The sequence below is a fragment of the Elephas maximus genome, chromosome 17, assembly GCF_024166365.1.
Source record: "Elephas maximus indicus isolate mEleMax1 chromosome 17, mEleMax1 primary haplotype, whole genome shotgun sequence".
NCBI lineage: Eukaryota > Metazoa > Chordata > Mammalia > Proboscidea > Elephantidae > Elephas > Elephas maximus.
The window spans coordinates 48,915,421-48,928,472 of NC_064835.1; the positions used below are offsets into that span (position 1 = coordinate 48,915,421).

General features: G+C 52.6%; 1 protein-coding gene across 3 annotated transcripts; it reads left to right on the top strand.

Annotated features, from left to right (window-relative positions):
- The first annotated feature begins 2,299 nt into the window (after window positions 1-2,299).
- SFTPB (surfactant protein B) lies at window positions 2,300-12,479 on the top strand. Of its 3 annotated transcripts, none has more exons than XM_049857207.1 (11): window positions 2,300-2,506; window positions 2,855-2,985; window positions 3,314-3,385; window positions 3,749-3,874; window positions 4,412-4,564; window positions 4,904-4,993; window positions 9,049-9,232; window positions 9,355-9,515; window positions 10,801-10,881; window positions 11,413-11,503; window positions 11,875-12,120. In XM_049857207.1, the coding sequence occupies exons 1-10, from the start codon at window positions 2,443-2,445 to the stop codon at window positions 11,473-11,475; spliced, it is 1,125 nt and encodes a 374-aa protein (XP_049713164.1). In that variant the 5' UTR covers window positions 2,300-2,442; the 3' UTR covers window positions 11,476-11,503; window positions 11,875-12,120. The 3 variants fall into 3 exon arrangements, with proteins under 3 accessions (XP_049713164.1, XP_049713163.1, XP_049713165.1); XM_049857206.1 differs by lacking the exon at window positions 11,875-12,120 and adding an exon at window positions 12,127-12,479 and having other exon boundaries at window positions 2,302-2,506; XM_049857208.1 differs by lacking the exon at window positions 11,875-12,120 and adding an exon at window positions 12,127-12,479 and having other exon boundaries at window positions 2,303-2,506; window positions 9,118-9,232.
- Window positions 12,480-13,052: the final 573 nt, after the last annotated feature.

Here is a 13,052-nt window from a genome sequence, read left to right on the forward strand (position 1 = left end):
CTCAGCTGCTAACCAAAAGGTTGGCAGTTCGAACCCACCAGCTGCTCCTTGGAAACCCCATGGGGCAGTTCTACTCTGTCCTATAGGCTCACTATGAGTCAGAATCCACTCGACGGCAACAAGTTTTTACAGAGTACTGTAGGTTAAATTGTGTCCCCCAAAATACATGTTGGAATCTTAACCCTGTTACCAATCACCAATATGACACAAAGGGTCCTTGTCTTTTCCCAAGTAAGAATACACGCGAAAGACAAACTATCTTCAGCAAGCTTTATTTTGCTTGAGTCAAGCAAAAGGAGTCAGCAGGGGACTAAGTTGACTTGAAAAGGGAAGCAAGGCTAGGGCTTATATGGGTTCGATGGAGACAAGAGAGTAAAGAATATTTAGTGGGCTTCTATCAAGGGACGGGGACTTCTCAGAATGGCAGTGCACGTTAATTAGGTTGTGCACACATCTGAATTCCAAGATGCAACCTGTTGATATTCAAGATGGAGTCCTCTTGGCAGCCCTTGGCATCACTTATTATGGGATATAGTGCAAGCACACTGATCTTTGGCACTACATTTCCATCTTTGGAGGGCTAAGGAAGGTTAAACAGCTGTCATACTTCGTTCTTCTGAGTATGCAGGAGCCTATAAAGGGGGAAAGGACTAGAAAAGCACTAAAAAGGAGATAGTAATTCCTGGGTTGTTTCAACCTTATCTAATGTTGACAGGGTGTGGTTCCCGTTTACCCAACTTCTAGATGGTAATCTTTTAACAGCTCTTTTGTTCCGCCAGCACAGTTAACCCTATCTGTCTGAACCCCTATACTTGTAGATATAATCCTGTTTGGAAATAGAGTTTTCTTTGTTATGTTAACTTGATCATATCCAAGTAGCATGGATTCTAAATCTAATCACTTCCGAGTTATAAAAAGAGTTAATTAGACACACACAGGGAAGGAAGATGCCACATGAGGATTATCTACAAGGAAGGAGTTGTCATGACCAAGACCCTGCTTTAGATTTTTAGCCTCCAAAACTGTGAGAAAATAAATTCATGTTCTTTAAAGCCAACCCACTTGTGTTATTTCTGTTACAGCAGAACAAGGAAACTAAGACACAGAGGTTAGACTATCCTGCCCAATACAGTCCTGACTGCAGCCATCCACAGATCCCTGTTCTACTGCCCAGTCAGTCCCAATTGTATCCAAGTCAAATACAATTTGGCTGACCCGCCTTCCACTTACTAAATTACAAGCACATTCCAGTTCCACCTTCCTAAGGTGGTAGGTAAGTCACTGGGTTCTCAATCTTTGGTCTGACATTTATAGGCATTCTTCATCAACTCTCACAATGGCAACTGTGTTTGTCATACTGACAAAGGCTTGGGGCCAATGGAAACTGCATGAATTCCTACATGGCCTCGAGTGTGTTGCTTAACCATCCTGTGTCCAATTTTTTCTTCACGATAACAGTTCCTGCCCCAAACACCCTGAGAGAATTGGAATGCTTCCTGGATTGTGGAGGCCTGTGAACCTCCCCTAGGAAGGGGACTCCCTCAATAAATGGATCTCCAAGACAATGAGAACCAGCCAATGCTCTGCTCCTCCACTGGAGGGGGTCTGCCTATGGCTGGGGTCAGGCAGTGGGCTTGTTCCCCAGGATGCCCTGCCCAGTGGGGCCTGGCCTGGGCACGTCTGCAGCTGTAGAGGAGGGATGCTTCCTCCAGCCCTGGGAGCCTGGTTGAACCATTAGCTATGCCGCAGCCCCTACCCTGACAGGTCCCTAGGCCTGAAGGGGTGCATGAGCAGCACCCTGTGGACAGAGCTGTCCAAGAGCCTTCACACCCATGTCTCAGACTCTTGGGGTATTTTGTCTTTTCTTTGTTTTCATGTAACAGCTCTCTGACTAATGCAAACCATGTGTCCACAGAACCAGGAGATTTTCCGGGGGAAAAGGTGAAGAGGGGGTGGGTTAGGTGCCCCATGAGGGTCCTGGCCTTGCCCTTCCGGTGCTCTCCCTGGGTCAAGAGCCAGGCAGGAACCTCTTAAGAGCATTGCTCAAGAGCAGAGGAGGCCCAGGAGTCCTGGCGTGAGGGGTGGGAGGGGGCACTCTGCCCCTGGCCCTGCCCCAGCTTCCCTCTCACACCCAGAGAGTGAGAGGGGACCAAATGTGAAGGCTCAAAAGCACCTGGATTGGAGAGAGCCAGGAGTCCCAGCCCCATGAGAGTTCGGACGGGGGTCAAAGGGAACAGGAACAGGGCACCAGTCAGAAGACAAGGGGGAGGGAGGCAAGAGGGTCACTGCTGGGAAGAGGTGGGATCAAACCTACTGGAGGACTCTCCAGGGCAAAGGCAAACACTAAGGTGGCTGCTGCTCCCACAGGGCCCTACCCGACACCATCGTCCCCAGCTATAAGGGCCCCTGCCCCAGGCAGGGCACTCAGTCTGTGGAGGTGTCATGGCCAAGTCACACCTGCTGCCATGGCTGTTGCTGCTGCCCACACTCTGTGGCCCAGGCACTGGTAAGTGTTCCCAGCCCCTCTTCACCTTCCTTCCACCTGAGGCAGGTGCAAAGAGAAGCTTCATAGCCATCTCCACCACCCACTGAGTGCAGGCTCTGTACCAGGCATTACCCCCAAGTCTGTGCTGTATCCCCAGTTTAAAGATGAGGAAGTTGAGGCTCAGAGAGGCTCCAGGGTTTGTCCAAGATCACACAGCTGGAACAGGTGGGACCCAAAGCTGTCTGACTCCAGCAGGTTTAACAGTCATGAGTCCCAGTTCCTATACAGTTGGGTTTGAGAGTTAGGTCAGGTCGGGGTGCTGAGATTGGCCTGGATCTGGACTGAGAAGGCTGCTCTTGCCTCAAGCAGCAGCTGTCGGGAACTCCACATCCCTGGCCTGTGCCCGGGGCCCTGAGTTCTGGTGCCAAAGCCTGGAACAAGCATTGCAGTGTGGAGCCCTGGGGCACTGCTTACAGGAAGTCTGGGGACATGTGGGAGCCGTGAGTACCAATTAAAGTCACACAGGGGCTGGGGGACTGGATGGAGGGTACTAGGTGGACCCTTGATGGGCCTGAGGGGATAGTACGGGATGAGTTGAGATGGGATGAGACAGGTCGGGATGGGATAGGATAGGACAGTAGGGGATGGGACAGGATGGGGTGGGGTGGACAGTATGGGATGGAACAGGACAGAATGGGATGGGATGGGATGGGACAGTAGGCAGCTACCTGTGCCTTTCACCCTCTGCTGAGAGCAGCTCACCCACTTGGGCTGGTGCTGGGAGCATACTCCCCACTCATGTGCCCCCACCCTGGGTCCCCTTCCAAGGATGAACTGTGCCAGGAGTGTGAGGACATCGTCCGTATCCTCACCCAGATGACCAAGGAGGCCATTTTCCAGGTAACGAGGCCCAGATCCTGGGTGAGATTTGGGAGCCAAGACAGAGCAGGGGGAGAGTTTAGCATCCTAAAGGAGGCACTTCCTGGCCCAGGGTAAGGTCCGGGTTCATCTGGGACTCCAGGAACCCCCTGGCCGGAAGAGGGACCTGGGGGTGAGCTCAACGGCACAGCCAGAGATGATGTCTCCTGAGGGCAACTCCTTAACCCCTTGGCGCTCTCTGAATTCCAGTATCCTGGGGAGTGGTAGTCAGACTGCCTGGTGAGGGCCTTGCATCCAAGGATTCAGGCAGGGCAGACTTCAGAGAGAGTGGGCTGACCGTGTCCTCCCATCCTCCTCTCTGTCCCTCTCCACCTAACCTCCTAGGACACGATTCGGAGGTTCCTGGAGCACCAGTGTGACGTCCTCCCTCTGAAGCTGCTCGTGCCCCGGTGCCACCATGCACTCGACTTGTATTATCCACTGGTCATCAGCTACTTCCAGAGCCAGATTGTGAGGCCATGGGAACTTTTCCATGCCCCCCCCATGGCACCCCACCCCTGCCACACGCACGCATACACAGAGACTCTGCCCACAACTTGTCCAGGAAGCTGAGTGCCCCTCAACCAGGCACCCCAGGCAGAGCCCCACCTGCTCAGCTGCACACAGTGGCCTGCTCGCGTACAAACAGTCACACACACTGATAGGCATACGCCAGCCACAAAACCCATACCTGCCCACTCACGTCGTTACGCTCTCACACATACAAACACACACCTGTTTAAACTTTTCCTTCTCACAGACATACAACCTCGTGCTCAAGCGCATTCATAGACACTTGTCCCAAAGTCCCCACACAGCCCATCTCTGCCTTTTGTCTCCCCAACACCCCTGATCCCTAAACCACAGCTCCCCGGCCCAGCCATCTCCCCACACTTCCAGACCCAAAGACGGAGCCTAGACCCTGAGGCCCTGGGGCAAGTCTGAGCAGGAGTGGAGCTCCCTTCCTTCTTCAGCTATCCTCCATCCTGACCCTGTATTGCACCCTAGAACCCAAAGGCCTTGTGTGAGCACTTGGGCCTGTGCAAACCCAGGCTTGCTGAGCCAGGGCAGGAGCCACAGCTGCTGGATCCCCTGCTGGACAATCTGGTCCACCCTGTGCTGCCCGGGACCCTCCAGAGGGGTGCTGGGCCTTATACACAGGTGAGGCCCCAGCAAAGCCAGAAGCCCCTCACACTAGATAGTGGGGATCGAGAGGGCTAGGGCCACAGCCAAGGCTCATGAGCACGTGGACCCTTGAAGCCCTGACCATGGGAGAGTAGGGATCAGTGGAGGTCAGAGACGTGGCCAAGACACTGGGGTTCCAATTAGAGACTGGGCAGGAGGAGAGGGAAGGCTGGGGCAGAGCAGGGGAAGAGGTGAGAAGCTCCAGTTCCTACCTGGAGGGAAGGAGAAGGCAGGGGAGGCAGAGCCTGGAGGACCCCCCCATCAGATACCTTCTCCCAGCCCTCACTCCCACCTCCACCCATTTTTTCTCCCCAGGATGTCTCGAAGCAGCAGTTCCCCATCCCCCTACCCTTATGCTGGCTCTGCCGGACTCTAGTCAACAGGGTCCAAGCTGCGATTCCCAAGGTGAGGGGTCCAGGGCCACACGGAGCTCAGCAGGGCCCCAGCAGCTGCCCCTTCCCCATACACCCCCACACCTAGCTGGCTTCCAGCAACTACCCATTATCCATTGCCTTCGAGACAATTCCGACTCATAGTGACTCCACAGGACAGAGTAGAACTGTCCCATAGGGTTTCCAAGGGGCAACTGGTGGATTCGAACTGCCGACCCTTTCGTTTGCAGCCAAGCTTTTAACCACTGCACCATCAGCAACTAGGAGGGAGCAATTTGTGCACAGCCCCACCCACAGGACTCTAGGGATGAGGCTCAGGCTCGGGAGGTGCCTCGTTGAATGTTCATTCAATGAGCATTACCATCACTCCATAGCCGTCCAGTTGATTCCGACTCATAGAGACCCTATAGGACAGAGTAGAACTGCCCCATAGCGTTTCCAAGAGTGAACCCTGGAGCCCTATGGGGCAGTTCTACCCTGTCCTGTAGGAATGCTATGAGTCAACTCGACTCGACCATAACAGGTTTTTGTTTTTGTTTTTTTTTTTAACCTTTATGGGAGTAGGCTACTACATCTTTCTCCCAAGGAACAAAGGATGGATTCCAACCGCCAACCTTTCAGTTAGCAGCCGAGCACTTAACCACTCTGCCACTGTGCCATGGGAGGTGGATGGTTCAAACCCACCAGCTGCTCCAAGGGAGAAAGATGTGCACTCTGCTTCCATAAATATTTCAGCCTTGAAAACCCTATTGGGCAGTACTACTCTGTCCTGTAGAGCTGCTATGAGTCGAAATTGACTCAATGGTAATTGGTTTGGGTTTTTTTTGTTTTGTTTTTTGGTATATGCCAGGCACTAAGCTAGGTGTGGAAGTGTAAAACTGGATAAGGCCCAGCCTTCCCCTCTAGGAGCCCACCATCTGATGCAGAAGAATCCCCAGTTGTCTCTGTAGAAAAGTTGTTTAATTTTCAAAAGGAGAACTTCCACAACTGGACTTCCCACCCCTGCCCGCACCCAACTTGAGTCTTCCAGACCTGTAGGGGCCATCACCCAGTGGGCTGACAGCCCAGGGCTGCCCTGCCTGCAACGAGGCCCAAATGAGGAAAGGCCTTGCTCCATCAGCCCTTCCCAGATGGGGTCCTGCAAACCGCCTGGTCACTGAGGGCTCCCAGCAGCAGATGAGGTACCTGCTTTCCCCAAACTTACCCTGAAGGTGGGGAGACACTGTTCAGATACTGAAGAGTGCTGAGCAAAGGATTAAAACAGGATGAGGTGATGGGTAGCAACTGAGGACTTGGCTGGTTTTAGGGAGAATCTCTGAGGTGGTGGCAATTAAGCTGAGACCTAGAGGACAACGAGGCCCCAGCATGCAAAGGGCCTACATCAAGAATGAACTTAGCAAACTTGAAGAACAAAGAAGGCCAGTGTGACTAGATCAGGTGGGCCACTAGAAGAGTGGCCAAAGGAGAGACCAGAGAGGGCTGAGCCTTTCAGAAATTTGTAAGCTGAGTTAAGAAATGTTGAATTTTATTCTAAATGCAATGTACAGCTATGGAAAGCTTCCAAGCAGAGGGGCAAATACTCTGATTTACACTCTAGAAAGAGCATTTTCCTGAGGGCTGAAGAATGGATTAGGTAGGCAGGAGGCAAGGACTAAGGAAGGAGATTAATTGGAAGATTGCCGCTGTAATCAAAATGAGAGCTGGAAGTGGTAGAGGAAATGGAGCCTGATGGGAGGACTGGGGATATGTTTGGAAGGTGGACTCAATGGGACTTGGTGATAAATTGGACACAGGGAGTGAAGACAAGAGGAACCCATGATAACTCTATGGACTTTGGCTTGATCGATCAGCCACCGCATGAGATTGGTGAACTTAAGAAGAAACAGGTTTGGGCAGAAAAATGAAGAGCTCTCTCCCGTCTACGTGAAGTTTGAGATGCCTATGTGGCACGCAAGAGAGGATGTCAAGGAGAGAGTTGAATACCTGAGCTTCGAGGGAGAGGTCAGATCCAGAGGTATCAATTTGAGAGTCATCGTCTATAGTCAATCAGTTGCCGTCAAATAGATTCCAACTAATGGCGACCCCATGTGTGTCAGAGTAGAACTGTGCTCAGTAATGTTTTCAATGGCTATAAAAAACCCAAACCCATTGCCATCAAGGCAATTCCAACTCATAGCGACTGTAAGAACTCCCCCATAGTTTCCAAGGCTGTAACGTTTATGGAATCAGACTGCCCCATCTTTCTCCCCTGGAGCAGCTAGTGGGTTCAAACCACCAACCTTTCATTTAGCAGCCAAGAGCTTTAACCACTGCACCAGCAGGGCCTCCTTTCAATGAATATAAACCATAGCCATCGAGTACATTCCAACTCATAGAGACCCCATAGTGTAGAGTAGAACTGTCCCACAGTGTTTCTAAGGAGTGGCTAGTGGATTTGAACTGCTGACTTTTTGGTTAGCAGCCAAGTTGTTAACCACTGCGCCACCACAGATCCTTCAGTGGGTATAGAAATACCTAAATTCAGCGGAGTGGGTAAGATCACCCAGGGACAGAGCGTGGGAAGGATGGAGAAGGAGGCCCAGGGCAGCCTGTCAAGCAGAGCAAAGGTCAATGAAAGAGCCTGAGGAGGAGCAGCCAGTGAAGTGGGGGATGCCATGGCATGGTGTCATAGAAGCCAAGAGAAGTAAGTGTTACGAGAAGAAGGGAATCACTATGGGGCTGAAATCTACTGAGAGACGAAGCATGATAAGTCTTCAGAGCAAAGGTTGTTGGTGACATTGATGGGGGCTGTTTTAGAGGAGTGGTGGGGACAGAAGTCCAAATGGAGTGGGCAAGGTGAGAATGGGAGGGGAAGGAGGAAAGCAGTAAGTATCCACAACTCTTTCAAGAAGTTTTTCTGCAAAGGGTAGCAAAGATGGGTGAGGTATTTTAAAAATAAAAGCTATTTCGGCATGTTCACAGGCCAATGGGACCAATGGGCAGAAAGGAGGAGGTAATGAGACAGGAGACAGGTAATAACCATGAGTGAAGCACCTGTGAAGGTGGCAGCAATGGGGTGGGCCTGGGCACAAGGGGACAAAAGAAGGACCCTTCATCCAGAGTAGCAGAGTATGGGTTCCCATGCAAGTAGGTGGGTTCATCTGGTGATGGAAAGTATCACAACCCAGAGAAAGAGGCTTCCCTGTGCCCAATCCTACGTCAACCTCCTTGGCATTGTTGGGCAGCCAAGGGCTATGAGCAGGGGCAGGGCCAACGCCAGCCCGTGTGGTAGGTCCTTGATGAAAATTGATTGAGTGGATAAATTTGTGAAGGAATGAACCTGTGTGCTTTCCACTCCTCTCTTGCCCTTCAGTTCAGAGGTTGGGTTTGGAATCAGGGCCGGGTGGGGAAACTCCTGGCTTCCTGTGGGGGCCTCCTGAGACCAAGGACGTGTTGGCTCCAGGAGCCATAAACAAACAAACAAACAAACAAAGTTGCTGTGGCGTCAACTCCGATTCATGTGTGTCAAAGTAGAGCTGTGCTTTGTAGGGTTTTCAATGGCTGGTTTTTTGGAAGTGGACCCCCAAGCCTTTCTTCTGATGTTCTCTGGGTGGGCTCAAACTTCCAACCTTTCAGTTAGCAGTGCACGTGTTAACTGTTTGTACCACCCAGGGACCCGACAGCTAGGAGCTAACCCACCTGTGGGGAGGTAGACCAAGTCTGGGTTAGGAGCTGGGAGACACAGGTCCCAGTTCTGGCTCTGCCCAGGCTCCTGTGTGCCTTGGTGATGCCCATCTGTCTGGGTACAGTGTGAGGAGGTTGGGCTCCAACCACCCCTTTCAGAGACCCCAGAGTCAAGCAGGGATTGCACAGCCTTTGGGGTCAGACTGCCTGGGTCCAAGGCCCAAATCCTACACTTGCTTAGTGATCCCAGGCAAGGCACCTGGACTCTTTGGCCTTCAGTTTCCTTATTTGTAAAACAGCATAATTCTCCCTCATGGAAGGGGATGAAGGAGGGTCTACAAAATGCCCAGCCAGCTCCTGGCCAAGCGAAGGTCCCACTCTGCCCTCTGTCTGCCCCTGCCCCAGGGTGTGCTGGCCGTGGCTGTGGCCCAGGTTTGCCACGTGGTGCCCCTGGTGGTTGGTGGCATCTGCCAGTGCCTGGCTGAGCGCTACACCATCATCCTGCTGGACGCCCTGCTGGGCCGTGTGCTGCCCCATCTGGTCTGTGGCCTCGTCCTCCGGTGCTCCAGCGTGGACAGCTTTGGCCCAGGTGAGCCCCCAACCCCTGCCTACTGCCCACTCTCCTTGTCCGCTCCCTGGACCCGCACAGCTCTCTCCTGGTCCCTCTGCAATGCCCTGAGGACAAGATTGCCTGGACCTTTTTCTCTGTAGCCCTCGCTTCTCTGGAGTCCCTGCCGGGAGAATGGCTGCCGCAAGACTCTGAGTGCCACCTCTGTGTGTCTGTGACCTCCCAGGCCAGAAACAGCACAGAGCAGGCCACACCGCAGGCGATGCTCCAGGCCTGCCAAAGCACCTGGCTGGACAGGCAAAAGGTGCGGGACAGACACAGGGGGGGTCTCGGGTGCAGTGTGGAGACTGGGAAAGGCTGTCCAGTGGGAGACACACAGGATGGGCTGGTCCCTCCCCCTGAGGAGCTTATAGGCAGGCAAACAGGATGTGGGTCAGACAACGGTAGTACTGTAATCTAGGGCAAAATGTGCTAAGGGTCAGAGTTGCTCTGGAGAAAGGACTGGGGGTTCTGGAGGGCCAGCAGAGCTTCCACGTGGAACCAGGGAGACTGAGGACGTGCTTCTCTGTCGGGGATAAGTAACACCAGGCCCACTGGAGCTGTGAGAGTGCCTGGCCTTCCGTCCAGGGTCCCCATCCTATTCCAGCCCACAAAAAAAAAAAAAAAAAAAACAAGCCACCTGCAAAAGGAGAGGGCAGGGCTTGAGGCCTAGGGTCCCCCCAACACTCAGAATCCATGACAGTAAATTCCTTGCATCAAGTAAGATTGCACTCTGAGGCCAGCCTGTGATCTCTCTCCTAAAATGCACCTCACTGCGTGGTGCTCTCCTCAAGAACGTTCAGGGCTCCTCACCGTCCATCACATCAGCTCTCAAAGGCCAGGTGAACTTTAAGGTTCCTTCTAGCACTGAAATCCCAGGGCAGAGCAGGGGCTAAGATTCTGCCCCTCCACCTGGGTTTTAAATCCCTCACCTGCAGTGTCACAGCTTTTCCAACAGACACCCTCCACTTCAGCCACCCCAGCTCATTCACACCTGAGCATGGTACAGTGCCCTCCCTTGCCACTGTGCAAATTCTGCTGCTTCTTCTAGTCCGATTCAGTCGCCCTCTTCCACGAAGCCTTCCCTGACTGCTCCAGCTCATGCTGTCTTTCTGGACTCAGAACTCATAGTACCCACCCACTCAGCACTTCCACCCTAGGCCCCTGCACACCCCGTATAGCCCATTGTGTTCTACTTGTTTTGTAAGGTATTGTCTACAGCACAGATGGCAAATAGATGGCACACATACTGATACTGTTCTCACACCATGGCAGGCATCACTAATCGATCCCAGCACTCTATCACATTGTCTCGGAATCCTTAACAGAATGTTCTGGACAGCCACTACCAGAGTCTTCTGATGGCTCAGCTCAGAGTCCTACTTACAGCTAGGACTGGCCAATGGGACTGATAGTTGGACCTATAAATACGGTCAGGAGAGGGAACCCTGGGTGACCCAGATAAGTGGGGAGGCCAGGGCCACAAGGCAGGGGAGTTGTGAAACTGATCTGAGTTTCCCCCACATATGTGTGTCTGTCTCCTTCCTCAGTGTGAGCAATTTGTGAAGGAACACACACCCCAGCTGCTGATCCTGATGTCCAGGGGCTGGGATGCCCAAACCACCTGCCAGGTATACCTGCCCCTCCCATCTGACCCTAGGACTTTCCTCAGCTCCCAGGGCCCCCACCCTCTCTGGTCCATGATTTCAGAAGCCCTGATCCCCTGGGTTCAGGGCATTGCCCAGATGTGCAGGCCCGGAACTTGGAGGTGTTCTCCAGCACTGTGTTAATATAGGAAGGGCAGTCTCTGAGGGGCAAAGAGAAAGTCACAAAAGAATGAAGAGTTTGGGAAGGGAGGGGCAGCCGTAAGAAGTGTAGTTTGATGTACATTATGGGATGAGGGTGTGTTCACAGACCAGTGAGTGCTGGGCAGGTGGGAGGGGTACGAAGTGGGAGTTCTGGGGCAAGCATCCTACCCCTAGAAGACCCATAGTCCCAGGCGGTAGCCTTAAGGGTCTAGGAGGTCACAGCCAGAGTGCCACCAGGCGGCAGGTGGAGTGAAAGCGGCCCTTCCCAGAGGAGCTTCTTATCCTCCTGAGAGCTGGGGGTGGGGAGTGCTGAGGGAGCCAAGGCCTCCAGCCCTCCTGCTGTCTCACGGACAGAACCTGGGGGCGTGTGCAACCATGCTGAGCCCTCTCCAGTGCGTCTTCAGCCCTGACTTCTGATGAGAACACGAAGCCAAAGCTGTGCCAGGTAAGCGCAGGTGAGGGCAGAGAGATGGGGTGGGGCCTGCATGTGATGGGGAGGAAGCCCAGCCCTGGTTCTGGAACTCCTGTCAGAGAGAAGAAGGAGAAGAGAGGACCCAGGAAAACTCAACTCAGACCCATCTGAGGGACTAATTTAATGTTACCCCTCCCCCCACCAAAGACAGCTGGGGGGCCCAAGGGTGGGGAGCTGCCCAGGCTGCCTGATCCAGGAGTCTCAGGGCAGTCCTATTTGCCCAGGACTCCCAGCACCAAGAACTGCTGGGCCTTCCTTCCCTGTTGAGACAGAGAGCAGCGGGTTGGCACTGGAGGCCCAGGCTCTGGTCCCAACTCTCCCATCAACTAGCTGTGTGTCCCTAGGCAAGAAGCACGGTCCCCTCTCTGGCCCTCATTTTCCTCAGCTGCAAAGGAGGAGCTGAGTGACATGGTCTCCAAGTCGTCTCGAGCTCTCAACATCCCAACAAGGCTCCTCCTCAATCTCACTCTACCCTGCCCACTGCCCACACGGAGAGCACTCCACCCTCCACACCCCCTTTCCTCAAAATGGCTTTAAACCAGTGGGCCCAGGCCTCAGTCCCGTCTTGGCCTCGTCTATCTTATTTCTAACCACAGCGCAGAAACCTGAGACACTCATCCCCTGGTGTGAGTCACAGCCAGGGCCTTCTGGAGGAGGTCGGAGAGAGGGGCATCCAGCCGCGGCCCAGCCTTCACACCACACTGAGGAAGCCCAGCCCAGCTCCACAGCCTCTCTGGGGCTGCGCTGAGGAAGAACATCCACACAGCTCTTCCCTGGTCCAAAGAGTCCAACAGGGTAGAAGCCGGGCCCCACCTCTCACCAACACCAATATACTCAGGATACTGGCTTTTACAATTATTTTGTTAACATTTTTATGAAGTTCAAAATTCAGGAGAATAAAAAATGGAAACAAAACACTAAGATAGGCATAGAAAATTCTTTTTTTTTTTATTGTACTTTAGATGAGGGTTTACAAAACAAACTAGGTTCTCATTAAACAGTGCACATATTTTTTATGACATTGGCGACAACCCCACAACATGTCAACACTCTCTCTTCTCAGCCTTGGGTTTCCTATTACCAGCTTTGACATAGGAAATTCTTAAATGAAGCTTCTTTCAAAAGTCAGGACCTGTCTGGCATGGTAGATACTGCAATGTTCAAGTGAGCGTGATGGGAAGGTGGTTGGGCAGATTCTAGTATTTTAAATATTCTGCTGCTTGAGAACTGCCTCTTTATTAAGACATAAAAGGGATTTTCTCTTTATTTTTTTGTAAGGTGGACTTCCACTTCTTCTTCGAAATTCCAGTGATTCTATTTCTGCCATGATTTATCGGCTCAAAGCTCATGGGGTTGTACATTCTACAGACCAATTCCTATATAAGGCAATGCCTGGAACAACATTAATAAAATCCTGTTTTCTTGTACTAAAAAGAAAAAGACACTGCCCTTTAAGGTTCTACAGGAGCCACAGCCTCACCCTGAAGTCTGCTGGCTGGAGGCCTGCCTCATTGGAGCTCTT